This window comes from Drosophila navojoa, chromosome 4 (assembly GCF_054131105.1).
Source record: "Drosophila navojoa isolate 15081-1374.11 chromosome 4, UAZ_NAV_1.0, whole genome shotgun sequence".
NCBI classification, from domain to species: domain Eukaryota; kingdom Metazoa; phylum Arthropoda; class Insecta; order Diptera; family Drosophilidae; genus Drosophila; species Drosophila navojoa.
Genome location: NC_142892.1, coordinates 19,150,001 through 19,164,081, shown reverse-complemented (window position 1 = coordinate 19,164,081; position 14,081 = coordinate 19,150,001). Strand labels below are relative to the sequence as shown.

Below are 14,081 nucleotides of genomic sequence, written 5' to 3'. Positions count from 1 at the left end.
ATCTTGATTATCTTGGCCAGATATTGTTTCAGTTTGGTCGAATCAACTGTGGCTAGGCTGGCCACAGACAGCCTCACGTTCCTCGGGTCAACATCACGTTCGCCATTTCAAGGACAAAATACATAATACATAAATACCAAGTCAAGGATTCGCCAGCTGCTTTGAGTGCCTAGCACTAAGATAACAACTAAAGCAAAAGTAAAAGTAAAATTAAATGTGAAAGTGAAATAAAACAAAAAAGATTTTAATTTAAGTTTTGATTTGCTTGAATGGTTGGTTCTAGCATTATATTTCTTTTTAATATGTTTTGCGATATTATTTAGTAACATTTAGGCATAATCGATAGGCAATTTGTTAAAATTACGTTTTATAGATACAATAAATAATACTCAGTCTTGCATAATACATGATATAAATATATATATATATATAACAAATAACTAAAACGAACTCAAATCATTTACACATATAGGCTATAGGATTTATTATATTATTTTGTTTTGTTTATTTGCTGTCGAGTGTGCTGCTCTATATAGGACTCTACTAGGACTCACCCGACTCGCAGGTGGGGACAGACGATTCAGCTATTTACAAGTGACTAAGCATGTAAGCATGATCTCCGAGCCCCGAACTATGCCCGATACTCCCCAAGTTCCCAATTCTCCCTCGTACCCCGGCCCCAACAAAATGCCCTCTGTCCCTCTCCCTCTCCCTCTCCCTATTGCTATGCCTTTGCCTCTCCGTCTCGGTTGGCTCTTTAGTTGCTGGGCAATCACGCGGCAACAACAACCACCAATGAGGCGCAATCGTCGTCAGCAGCTGCTGCCGGCAGCAAAGTGGACGTTGCTGTGGACGTCGCATTTCGATGCTCCACGTCCTGCTCCAGCTCATTCCGCAGCTCCTGCTCATCCGGCATGTTAATGCAAATGGTTGGCGAGGCTTTGTCCTCTGTCTGTGCCTGTGCCTGTGCCTGTGCCTGCGCCTGCATCTGCATCTGCATCTGCATCTGCGTCTGTGCCTGATCGACTGTTGCTGACAGTTTGCACTTTTGCAGCTTCTTCTTCGGGCTCTGCTGCACTGCGTCCTTTGCCCAGCCGCCAATGCACGCACGTTGAGTATTGTGACTGTGACTGTGATGATGATGGTGATGATGCACAGCCGCCAGGCTGGGGTACACAAACTTCATGCCGTAGGCAAAATGGCGCGGCTGATGATGCAGCGCCTCGTCGTAGCTGGGCAGCCCGGTGGCAATTGTATAGCAGGGCGGCGATTCGATTTGATAGAAGCCCGCCTCGTTGGCCCCGCCAGGTGAGCTGCCGTTGCCGCTGCCATTGCCATTGCCATTGCCGGGCACCTGCTGCAGCAATCGGCTAGCGTCGCAGCTGATCAGGTGATGACTGGCGCCATGCGAGGAGTACGAGTCGCTGGCCGCATGCAGCTGTGCGCGTATGTCCTTGTCTGCAAATACGAAAAGAGGTTGCAAGTCGTTTAGTCTTTGCTTCTATTTTTTTCTATTTTTCCTTTGCCGTATCTGCTCCGGCTGTCCAACTGTGACTTTGACTTTGACAAACGTCTCATTAGTTTGTTTGTTGGGACTACACACACACACACACACACACACACACACACACACACACACACACACACACACACACACACACACACACACACTCGCACACCGACGGGACACTTGTTGGATGAGCTTAGAGGGGTCGTAGGTGGAGGGAGAGGAGTTTGCCATTAAATTCAATTTAGCGTAAAGGCGCAAACGCTTGAACTTTGTGAATGGCAGGACATGAGCCAGATCCTCTCCAGTTTTTATTGAAAAGATACAAAAAATGCGAAAACAAAAAACGAAAAACAGAAAACAGCATAAGCCCGGACAGAAAAGTGAGAGAGACAGTAACAGTGTTTGAGAGAGAAAGAGAGAGAAAGAGAGAGAGAGAGAGAGAGAGAGAGAGAGAGAGGGAAGGAGAAAAAAAAAAACTTTTGTACCGACCGGAAATGCCTGCGAGTTTGGCCGGACAGGCAAAAGTTTCTCATGCACAACAACCAACTGTCCGGCCGACTGTCTGTCCGTCCGTCCCTCCGACTGACTGACAATAAGCTGGCCGGAAGTACGCGCGTGGCACAAATGAAACGAAAATACGAATTACGGAAAAAGAGCGAAATAAATATTAAAGAAGATGCAGCAATGTGGAGAAAAGCTCCGCCCGTAAAGTATGCAGCGCGAAATGTGAAATTGTTTGCATTCATCAGTGTTCACTCCTGAAAAGAAAAGTCGCTTTAATGCAAACCCCAACGAGCGAGAGATTATTTGTGTATGAACATCGCCCAGCAGAGGAGCTCATCCAGATACATCCACTATATAATTGTAAGCTTCTTTTTTCCGATTTGAAGGTGGCTTTTATTGTTTGCCCTTGCCACAAATTGTTGCGGTTATTAAATGCAATTTAAGCTGCATTTATTAAATGAAAGCCACCTCCTGCAGGCAGCAGCTGAATACGGCATTTTTTCGCATTGTCAGTGCAAGCAATTATTATTTATATTTCAAGCCTATTTTTATTTAATTCTTTTTTTATAAATTTCAATTGAAATTAATTTAACTTTTTTTGTGCCGCGTTCAATTCGCTTTTCTGTTTGTTGTGTGCTCAGAAATATTTTGGCCACATGGATTCCATTAAAGCAAGTGTGCCTCCTCTTTTTTAAAGTGGGTTGGGGTAGGGCGGAGGTACGCAGCAGACGAGGAGGCGTGGCACAGCAAAAATTGGCGCATTACAATATTAAAGCCCCCAGCCTGGCAGCAGTCACACAGTCGGAGCCCCGCACTCACACTCACACTCATACTGGCAGCAGTCACTGTGCTGCTGGCAGCGGTTGTTGATTTATTGTTATAACTGTAGTGCAAGCTCGTATATTTTTTGGGTGCCGAGGACTCTCGCAGAGAGCCATTTGACTTTTGTTTTATTTTTTGATAGACAGACGGCAAACACAGAGTAGTCCGCAGTGGGCGTGGCACACACACACACACTCACATGCCATGGGATTCATATTTTATGCAAGTGTTGGGGCAGTCCACAGCTAAAAAAAAAAAAAACTGAAATGTATGGAAGAAGCAGAACTGGCAGCTGCAGCAGTAGTTGGGAAAAAAATTAGCACGCCATTTGTTTTTGGCTTTTGTTACATTTGTGGCATGTTTTTCATTTCGGCTGATGCGCCCCAATGTATGCAACAATTTAAATTCATTGCAATGAGCTGACGAATGCTGAAGAGTCCAACAATTGAGCTCGATTCGCTTTTGAGTTTTTTATTTACTACACATGTGAATGTGAATGTGTGTGTATATACGCATGATTATTTATATATTGCATTTCATAAATGCTTGTTAATTTTTTAACACGCTCAGCGGTTCGAGGGCAGCTTTTATTACATTTAATCGCTTTCGCAGCTGATATCAATGAAAACTGATTGTTGAGTGGAGCAGCTGAAATTCAATTTTGCAGTGCTCGCACCGCTGCCATTTTTTGGCGAGTTCCGCACAAACTGAATATGGCTGAATTCAATAAGCTGCGCACACTAAATGCTCTCGAGCAACAAAACAATTTGGTTAATTACAATTCGCCATTTGCGCTGAGCTAACTGAAAGCCAAAAAGCCAGCCACACACGGTAGCTAAAATATAGACAACATGAGCTGGTTGTAGGTGCAGCTAGCTGGAGCTAGTTCTGCGTCCTGCCACAGAAGCCATTAAAAATTGAAAAGACTCGCAGAGCTGAGGGAAAGTTGTGGCCGTTAGTTTTGCCCTTTTTATTTTTGGTTTCCTTTGGGCAAATTTTTGTGCTACGCTTAATTACATTTTTAACGGATGTAAATTATGCACAACCTATACAACATAATAAACAGTGGCAGCAGCTCCTGCTTCGTCCTGTTTCGCTTTAATTCACAAGTGCCTGACGCCGCTGGCTGTTGTCCTGTTAATAAATTCAGTTGTGTGCGGCTCTAATTGATAACAAGCCAAAAACTTGCTACACGTCGAAACAACGTGTGTGTGTGTGTGTGTGTGAGTGTGTATAGCCTTGCTTAATAAATAAACTGTAAGACCAAGGCAGAGGCTGCCTGGCATCTACGGCTCGTTAAGTATTTATAAGGCAGGCACAGCCAGCCAGGTTGGGCAGACAGGTAGGTCGGTGCGAGCGAGGGGGCGGGGCACACGTAACAAGCATTAAACGCAGAAAAGCGTGCTACGAAAATCGAGCAAACTTAAGCCAAAGTTGCTTAATTATAAATGACACACGTGTGGCAGAGCCAGCGCAGAGAGCTGCAGCAACCACAGCTAGACACACTCTACATAAAAATAGACATACATATGTATGTGTCTGTGTGTGTGCTATCTATGTAGGCCAGTCTAACACGTAGCACGTAATACAGAGCGAACAAGTAAAACCAAACACGACACTAACGAAACTAATTAGACGCACAGGCGCCCAAAAAAAAACTAAAAAAGCGGATAGCTCACATATCGCTCAAAGCTCAAATTGATATTTTACGTAGTGGCCCGGCCCGAAACGGCCGCTACCACTAACTAAAGTCCCGCTAGCCTCTGCTCTGCTCTGCTTTGCTCCCGGGCCAACATTGTTTTGGGGCGGAAAGTTTTTAAGGCTCGTTAGCACGAAATTGACAGTTTGACAGTTGAGTTGGCCATACTTTAATGCCACGGCCTTTGGCCCGCCCCACAGCTTGTACAACACACGCTCGATCTCTGTCTCCCTCTCACTCTCTCTGTCTCACTGTTGCTCTACTCTCTTTGTTGGCCTAAATAAATCATTTGGCTAAATTGGTCTGCAAAAAGTTTGACACTCGAGTTGAGACTTGTTTAGTTTTCGTACTCTCCAGGTTTAGCTTGCCTCTGTGTGTGTGTGTGTGTGTGTGTGCACAGCTCGTTTGCTTCTAATTATGTGTAAAGTGCCTAAGCATATGATTTACTTTGCGCTATTTGTTTGCAAGCTCTTGGCCCAAGCCAGCCCGAACGAGCAACAGGTTTCTGGCCAGTAACTGGATTTAGTTCAAGCCGTTGTTTAAGCCAGCGTTTATGAACTTTTGGCCATATGACGCGCCAGCTTATCAGCTAATATATATCTATGTTTTTATTTCATGGGCTGCTGTTGCTGCTGCAACTGCGATAAGGCTGAATTACCCCATTATAATAATGCTCATATATCACTCAGCTCGGTTGAATTTTTTTTGTCCACTTTTCTGCTGCCACAGACAATTTAACGGTATTCTGTCGGTCTCTCTCTTTCTATGAAAGTGAAACAAATTTCGCACAGCTTCCCCCACATTATCACGCTCGTAAAGTGGGGCGCACGGATGGGCGGGGCAGCTGGGTCAGTTGAATATTATAAATATGCAGCGCATATATTTTGTGGCATCATAAACTTGTGTATCTAAAATTACAACGGCCAAAGCCATGGGAATGCGAAGCGGCTGACAATTTCGAGGCGCGCCAAAATTTATGAGACTTACGGCCATAACCGAGGGGCGTAAAGGGCGCGTGGGCGTGTGAGCGCGTGGTTGTTGCTTTTCTGCATTTTATATTGTTTAGCCTGGCAGCCAAAACAGCTGGATAAATGGCCGTTGATAAGGTCGTAGCCCCACACTTTGATTAGAGTCACAAAGTCAGCACATGAACACGGAAGCGGGAAGGGGGTTAGGTGGCAGATCGAGGGGCTGCTCAATGAGTACTTACTGCATTTCTTCCAGGTCCTGAACTTGCGATAGAAGTAACAGCTGAACATGATGAACACCAGGGAGAGCACCACCAGCGAGGTGACAACGCCAATCCACAGATAGTTGACAATGGCGTGCATGTCGGCATCGCCGAAGATCTGCTCCCAGGTGGAATTGGCATCGGCATCGGCATTGTGCTCCCGCAGATCGGCCAGATCGAGCACCACCGATTTGGACAGCTGCTCGGTGCTGATGCTGGCCGGGGGCGCGGAGTCGAAGCTGCCGGCCGCATTGCCAATCCGCTGCAGCAGCGTGTTGAACGAGTGCAGCGCATCGATGTGCCGCAGATCGTGCGCTGTGGGTATCTCGAATGTGATTTGATTCTGCTGCATGTGCTCGGCGATGGCAGCGGGACTCATGCTGCTGGCCGGTGCCGAGATGAACTCCGCATAGAGCTCCCCGCTGCTGGGCATCGTTGTTGTCTCTGGCAGCGGGTAATCCGTGGTGCTGGCTAGGGACATGTCTGCTGCCATGGCTGAGACTTTCTTGATTTTCTATTTGGCTTTGTATTTCTTTTTTTGTTTTTAACTGTTTGCCACTCTTAACACTACTGATTCGCTATTGTTGCTGCTGCTGCTGCTGTCGATGTAGTGAATGTTGTTGGCACACGCGTCACGACACGTAAACAAAACGGAGTCTATAAATAGTCATTGGTCGAACTCCCGAATACGAATATTGTATTTATTCTCGTCTGCGATTTGGCCCGCGCACTGCGTCCGTTCGCTGGAGCGGCTCGTGGTTGACTGAATTGCCTCTCGTGCTGCGAGCGGAAGGTAAATTTTGTGCCCAGCACGCAACGAGTGGAATGCACACGCAGAGAGCGACAGCCGGCTGCCCTCTCACTCGCTCGCTCTCAGTGGCGCGGGGATATTTTCACGCTCAACTTTATGGCTCACTCGGAGTTGAGCTCGCAGCTGAGCTGAGATGCCTCAACTCCTCAAGTCCTTGCCTTGCTTTGCCTTAAAGAAGCGTTTTGCAATTTTTGCCGCATGTTTTCTGCTTCATCTTCTTCTTCTTTTTAAATGTTCAACGTCCTCATTGCTGACCCAGTTTGAATCGTTTGCCTTTTTGGCCAGCAAAGACAAAAGACGTTCGCCTTAGTTCTCTTTGGGTTTTTTGCTTAAAGAAAACTTCGCTCCGGTCACGTTCGTGACGCATTTCGAGGCGCTTAAAGTTATCAAGTTTTCAAGTTTTCAACGGTTTTCTAGCAAAAACCAAATTGCAGCAACGAAAACTTCTGCGTTTGCTTATAATGAGCAACGGGGCGGACAGAGTATTCGATAAGCCAACGCTTCGTCCTGGATTTATGGCCAAAAGCCAAGCAGGAAAACACGATTCTGGTTTATAAACCTGGCAGCTGTTGGTTCGCTTTTATAGTTTTGCTTAGAGTGGAAACACATCTGAGCAGCTTAAATAAATCTACAAAAGAACTTTTATATATACTCAACAGAAATTGTAATATCAAATGTTAGCTTAAATAAATTATTAGCTTGCTTGTAAAGTGGTTTATATTGCAGATGGCATATAAAAGAATTGTATATAAATTACTAATGAGCTCTGCAAAATTCTCTAAGAGTGTCCAATTGAAAAACAAGACACACATATACTTTAAATGCCCCAGAAACTAGTGTATATATGAAATAGAAAAAGGAGCTAGTGCTGAAATCTCGGCCATTATGTGTCCCTTGGGATGCCAGAGTACTTCCTGGGACAGGAACGTGAATGTGAGTGTCCTGGGCACGCCTCATTTCAGCTGCAACCCAAATGCTGACCAAAAGCCGGACAGCAGAGCTCAATGCACAAAGGTTCCTCGCCGCGATATGTTGGCCGAAAAAACGTGCTCAGAAAGTGGAACAAATGCATTGCTCAGCTGGCAGTCCCCTCTCTCCCACACACACACGCACACACTCTCTCTCTCTCTCTCCCTCTCTTCCCATGCTCATACTCGAGTCGAACTCAATTGCTTGAGTCCCACTCGAAAACCGGTTTGGCTGAGCGCGTGTGCGCACGCGATGAGAGTCGAATTGAGTAAAATTTCCCTGCACTCTCGCGCACGAAGTGAGCGCACAGAAAGTCAATTTGGCAGCATTCGCCTTTGAACTGCGCCAGGCTAAAGGTCGAACCGCGTGGGCGCTACGTGCGGGCCACAGACCATGTAAAAGTATCTACGTAAAAGCAGCAACTGGTTTCGACCTGGTCCGAGGGGAGTACCTACATTCGGCAATGCATGGCAGGCGCGGCGGGGGCCTGTACAGAGGCTTGTAATTGCTGCAGGAAATTGAAATAGATGCCCGATAATATGCACTTAGCTGCTGCTACCCGAGTCATTCGATAAATGCATTAAAACTTTTCGACTGCTGCTAACTTGGGTTGCCTTGGCTCCAGCTTCGGGCAACAGCCAAACGCTTATCGTTAATTAGCTTTCGACTAATTTTCAACTTAAACATAAGTTGAACAGCAACCGGCTTAGCGTAGATTGCACCGCTCAGATTTATGTCCACGCGATAAGGGCAAAGGTGGAGTTGGCAGGGAAAAGGTGCCTTTAGATGGCAAATTGCATTTGCTGGAACCAATGGAAAGTCAATTAAAATTTGAAGAGCTAATTAAAGCTAATCAATACACAAAATTTTCTCTTTCGACTTAAAATTTATTTAATTGACTCGATTGAGCTGCTGAGCTTCTAAGTAACAAAAGTCTAAAATTGAAATTTTTTTTATATATATTTAAAATAACATAAATTCGCGATTTTTGAAAATCGATTTACATTATTATTTTTTCAATTTTATTTATAACATAAATTAATAATATTATTTTTAACATATATAAAATAAATATTATTTACAACTATGTAGTTTTATTGTACTAAAAAAATTTATTTTTGAAAATATTTTTTTATTATTATTTTTTTTATGATAATTGTTTGACAAAAATGCTTAACAAAAATCTCCAAGAACCGTTCTACTCGAATATATTCTACACAAACTAACTAACCTCAACTGATAGAAAGATTTCTGTGGAAATAGCTGAAGCTAGAAACTGCACCACAATAATTTTTTTTTTTTTTTTTTTTTTTTTTTTTTTTTGTGCACTCAGCTAGATGTCTCATTCAATTAGACGCTTTGCATGGCCAAGCTTAATACAATTGAAATATATTTCCATAGATCTTAAAAGTAAAATAAGAAATTGATTTTACCAAGGCTGGCTTTCAGCACTCAGATGTAATATTTATTTCATTGTTTCATTTTAATCAAATTTTATGTGAATGGAAATTAAATTCACAGCACTTGACTTGTCGCATTCAATTTGCAAATATGCTCTGTGCCACGCCTCCTCCGTCCGTGAGTTTGCACTTTGCGAAGACACGGCACAGACACGTGCACACACACACACACACACACAGACAACACACATGACAATAGATGCTACGTCATGTCCTATCTTGTGAATCTACGGCAAGTCTGGAGAGGAATACCAAAGGCGAACTGGCTGACTGACTGCCTAGACGTGGCTAGTGAGGCAGAAGTTGACTTTTATAAACAAATTTACACCTTTCATTTTGCGCACGTTTTTAATATACATATACATAGACACACATATATATTTTCTAAGGAAATATGTAAGCTGTCAGTGCTTATGATGCCGAGGCATTCATGCTATATTCCATGTATGCAGATGCTGTGTGACACCAAACTAAAAGTAAATTCATTAAAAATTCCATCATAAAGAATACCTAGACAGTGGCTGCCGCAGCCGCAGCAAGAGCGAGAGCGAGCGATGCGCAGGGTGAGAGCGAGAGAGACGGAGATGCTAAGAAAAAGTTGTGTAGATATTTTTTGCTAACTAACTAAAAAGTAAACCATAAAAGCTGACAAGTCAAAGACGAGGCGGCGAGACGAGAGAGATAAAGATAGAGGGGGAACGAGACGGATGCGGAGGCTGCAGCAAGACTCTCCTTACACTATACACCCTCCTAACTATGTGTATCTCACGCTTTCTATGCAACTACTCTGGGCTTTTTGTAACTGCGAGCTTCCATCACACTTCACTTACACGCTCTTTAACATGTCAACATGTCAACTCTGTCTTGGTGTGTGTCTGTGTCTGTGTGTATCTGTGTGACATAGTGACATAATAAAATGTTACTTTATTCGTTAGTTTCAAGTTTAGACAGCAGTCGAGCTAGATAGTGAGTGCAGTTCAGCTCAGTTCAGTTCAGTTCAGTTCAGTTCATAACCGAAATGCAAGAGAGAGAAAACAACGGCATGTCGTAATCCTATTAATGAAATATGCAATTGGCATGCCTTTAAACTTTATTGTGTGCATTTGCATAATTGCCCAAGGATGCTGGATTAGCATAAATCAATCATAAGGAGAGGAGCGCAGCCAGCAGGCGAAATGCCTGTGAAATTGTGCTGAAAGAAATGCACAGAATGCGCGCAGAAGGAGATGAATCACAGCTCAAGGCAATTCAGGCCGCCAGCCTGGCTAAGCAAATACAATTGCATAAGTCCTGCCTTTGTCTGCGGCACACATACGTGTGTATAAATATATACACAAGTATAGAGTTGTGTGTTTATCATATGTGCGCTTGATTAGCGCTGACAACATATGCAGGCAGGCAGGCAGCCAGTCAGGCAGGCGAGCAGGCAGCAGGAATCGTGCAGCCAGGCAGGCTGACAGGCAGGAAACTAGCCTGGCCACAAAGGACTACACAGCACAAACTGTTGACAAACAAACAAGTGCTCATTTTTATTTCTATATATATATTTTTTTGTTTTGTTTCTCCTTGCTTTTCTTGTTGTTTCTTTTGATGCCAAGCTGCATATTTTCTTTGGGTACACTGGCACAACAAATACAAGTACAAGCTGAGCTGCTGCTGCTGCTTGTGGCATGTTGCATCGGGGCAAAACAAAAGGCCAACTGCATTAAAGCAGTTCTAAAAGGATTTGTTGCCAGAAATATGTGCAGCTTGCATTGCTTAAGAAACATTTACTTACACAGATTATGCAAATAGCAAATAGCAAATAGCAAACAGGGACGACGAATAACGGACAACGGACAATGGACAGCGGACAACAGCCAAAAGAGCAATTTAAATGCAAAAGAACATCTGACAAATAAACAATTTTGACCCGAAATTAAGCAAAGAGACTGATTATTGGCTTGATTTGGCATTGTTGTGGCCTCGAATACAAACATTAGCTGCATAATAGCATTAGCTGCTTGCTAGACGTCTCTTTAGCTATATTAAATCCGACTCTACTTTTCAGCTTTGCCCTCACTCCGTTTCAACTTTCCAGCTTCGTGAAGCTTAGTTACAGCGCTTGCTCTTTGCCTTGGCTCCAAGTCAAGTATTAAGGTAGCATTATCTAGCCTTAGACGTTCTTTTCATGATTCACGTAATTAAAGCAAACTTTTTATAATCTCGCTTGCCAACTTCTTATTTAATAAGAGGCTAAAGTGGTTTTACCGAAACGAGTGAAACGACTAGAATGAAAATGAAAATGAAAAAGAAAGCAACAAAAGTAAGCAGTGTTGGTCTATATACCATATATCAATAAATGTATACGTTCTTTATTCTTAAAAACATGTATTTATTCATAGAATATCTTAGTAAATTTAAGACGAGTAAAATTAATGGAATGAAATGTGTAAAGTTCAAGCTAATTCTTAATTTTAAATAAAATAGTAATAATAAAAATAAAATAAAATTGTCGATGGGATTTATTTCTCACACTTTTTGCAATTCACAATGCAATCCTGAATCAGCAGACTTTGACAAAGCTTATTATTATTTTTTCATATATATATAAATAAGTAAATAAAAATAATAATATATGTACTTATTTATAAATGAGCGCTTTGATCTCTCAGCTTGAGGCATAAAAGTGAGTTCAGCAATACCAAATCAAATATTTATACCTTTTCCGATGGCTAAAATGAAAATGCTTAAAATGAAAAGCCAATCTCAATTTATTTAATCTATGAATATTCTTTAAACATTTAAAACCACATAACTAAGTGAGTTTTAAAGGTATCCTAGGGTATTCGCCAGTCGGCTACTTCCACCCCGAACCGTCTTCAAGCTCACTTTGCTGCTTTCTCTTTTATTCTTGTGAACTCAATTGCAAGCAGCAGCCTAGGCTGCCCTCTTTGATAATATATCAAAACCGAAAATTTCATATGCTAAATAAATAGCTCTCAGCTGCCTCGTGGCGCTGGCCCAAAGGGGATGGGGCCGATTGAGGGGAGGGCTGGCATTGCGGGTTGCTCCACAATTTCTCAGAGGCCAAAGTGGAACTACTTGTAATTAATCTATTTCAGTTTCAGTCGCATGCTTTGCCATTTCGACCTACATTAATTTTGTATTCATTGCTGGCTTGCAGCATCAGCTGTTGCAGGACTCTGTTGGCTCTACCGCCCCCTTAGAGGGCGGGGCTGAGGCTCCCTTGTCGGGCGTATCGCGTGCCGTTCGCGCATATTTTGCGCACTTGAAAAGTTTCGCTGCCGTTGCTTATTAAGAGTAGAAAACAAACAAACCGAAAACACTGAAAGGCTAAAAGAATTTTTAGCCATAATTCAAGTGCGGCTCAGAAATACAAATACAAATACACATACACATACAAATGCGAGTGCGAATGCGAATACGAATACGAATTGGGAATGGAAATATCCAAACTCGTGACATGGTTCTCGCTCTGTCTCCGGTTGTGGGCCTTTTGCTAACCGGAAACTGGCTGCACGCTTCCGTTTTGTTGCCTTAAAATTAATGAGCTGACAGGACAGGACGGGGCGGTGTAGGGCGAGCCAGGATGGTACTGGGCTGCGCGGCCAGAGTTGCCACACTTTTCGCAACTAATTCCGAGCAACTTGTTACTGGCGCGCAAAACTTTTGCTAGCAGGACGACCTTCGTGCCAGTTCCTGCCGGCGCATGACGCCGCACGTATCCGCATTCGTATCTCTTTTTGCACCAAAACAAACAACAACATCAGCAGCAACAACGAGCTGAATAAGAAGCAGAAAAAAAAATGTAAAGCCAACATTATTTGCGCAAAATTTTCGCTTCAAAGTTTGCTTATTGTTTACGTGCGTTGCTTCATTAAGAACTGACGGACAGGGACAGAGGCAGAGCCAGAGACAGAGACAGAGACAGAGAAAGAGAGCGGGAGAGAGAGAGAGAGAAGGCAGAAATGCGTAGCTAGACGCCGCGAGGGTTACTTGACTACACTTATATATATTTCCACAGACTTAAATTGGGTCAGACAGTCGACCAAATGAATGTTGCAGTTGTCGTAGAGCCACAGCCCTGTCCGGGGTGGAGCGATGTAGCTTCGTGTAGGGTTGCATTCAAGAGGCGCGTGTTTATTTGCTTTTGATATAGATTGGATTGTTTAATAAGTGTGCGAGCGGACTTTGTGTGAGTGGCTTAAGTTATGAACTGTTCCATTCAGTTGGTGTTCAAGTCGAAGTCCAAAGCAACGTGGGAACTGAAGAAATGTGCGTTTGTTCATGTGTGTGCGTGAGTGCACCAGTATTAGTGAGCTTTCCACAATGAGAAGCTTTGTGCACTTATTGTCAACTACTGTTCCTTTATGAAGCTTTCTGTATAGGCCAATTCGTGTTCAGTGAGCTTCACATGACTATAAATTCTTAGAAATGATTTATACATATATTATTTTTATATAATTTAAAGCACAGCTGATTAGTTGAACTTATTCCGTTTTCTTTTTTTTTTCAAATACCAATTAATGAGCTTCCCCCACTCATTGCCATTTCATTTCCATAATGCAAAAGCCAATCGAGAGAAATGAAAGAAAGGAGGCGGAAATTGAATAAACAACTGAAGCAAATAATCAAAAGCAGCCAAAAAGAAAACGCGCCGAGCAAAAACATTAAATAAAAGCCAAAAAAGTGACGCCTGCCATTCAAAACAGAATCATTCAAATCAGTGAAGCTCGCGCTTCGATGCGATGCTATGGCAGTCAAAAGTCCAGAAATTAACATTTCCACCAGAGTAAACAATCAGAATCGACGCCAAATCAGTGAAAACAAAAAACCCGCTAAAAGAAATTTTCAAAAAAAAAAAGAAAAGCAATGCAAATTACTTTGAGGGAAAACTAAGTGAGATTCACTGGAAGACAGCCAGAATCGCAGCAGGAGTAGCAGGACATTTAGGCGAAAGCGAGCGTGAGAGTGAGAGAGGGAGAGAGAGAGAGAGGGAGAGCAAACTCTTCTGACAATATACGCGTATTAAACAAATTTATTCGATATAATTAGAAAACTTGGCGACTTCT

General features: G+C 43.0%; 1 protein-coding gene across 1 annotated transcript; it reads right to left on the bottom strand.

Moving 5' to 3' along the window:
- Positions 1–242: 242 nt before the first annotated feature.
- comm (commissureless) lies at positions 243–6,546 on the bottom strand. The gene is made up of 2 exons (XM_018102707.3): positions 5,746–6,546; positions 243–1,458 (listed from the first exon to the last, which is right to left on the bottom strand). The coding sequence occupies exons 1-2, from the start codon at positions 6,257–6,259 to the stop codon at positions 773–775; spliced, it is 1,200 nt and encodes a 399-aa protein (XP_017958196.1). The 5' UTR covers positions 6,260–6,546; the 3' UTR covers positions 243–772.
- Between the last annotated feature and the right edge of the window lie 7,535 nt (positions 6,547–14,081).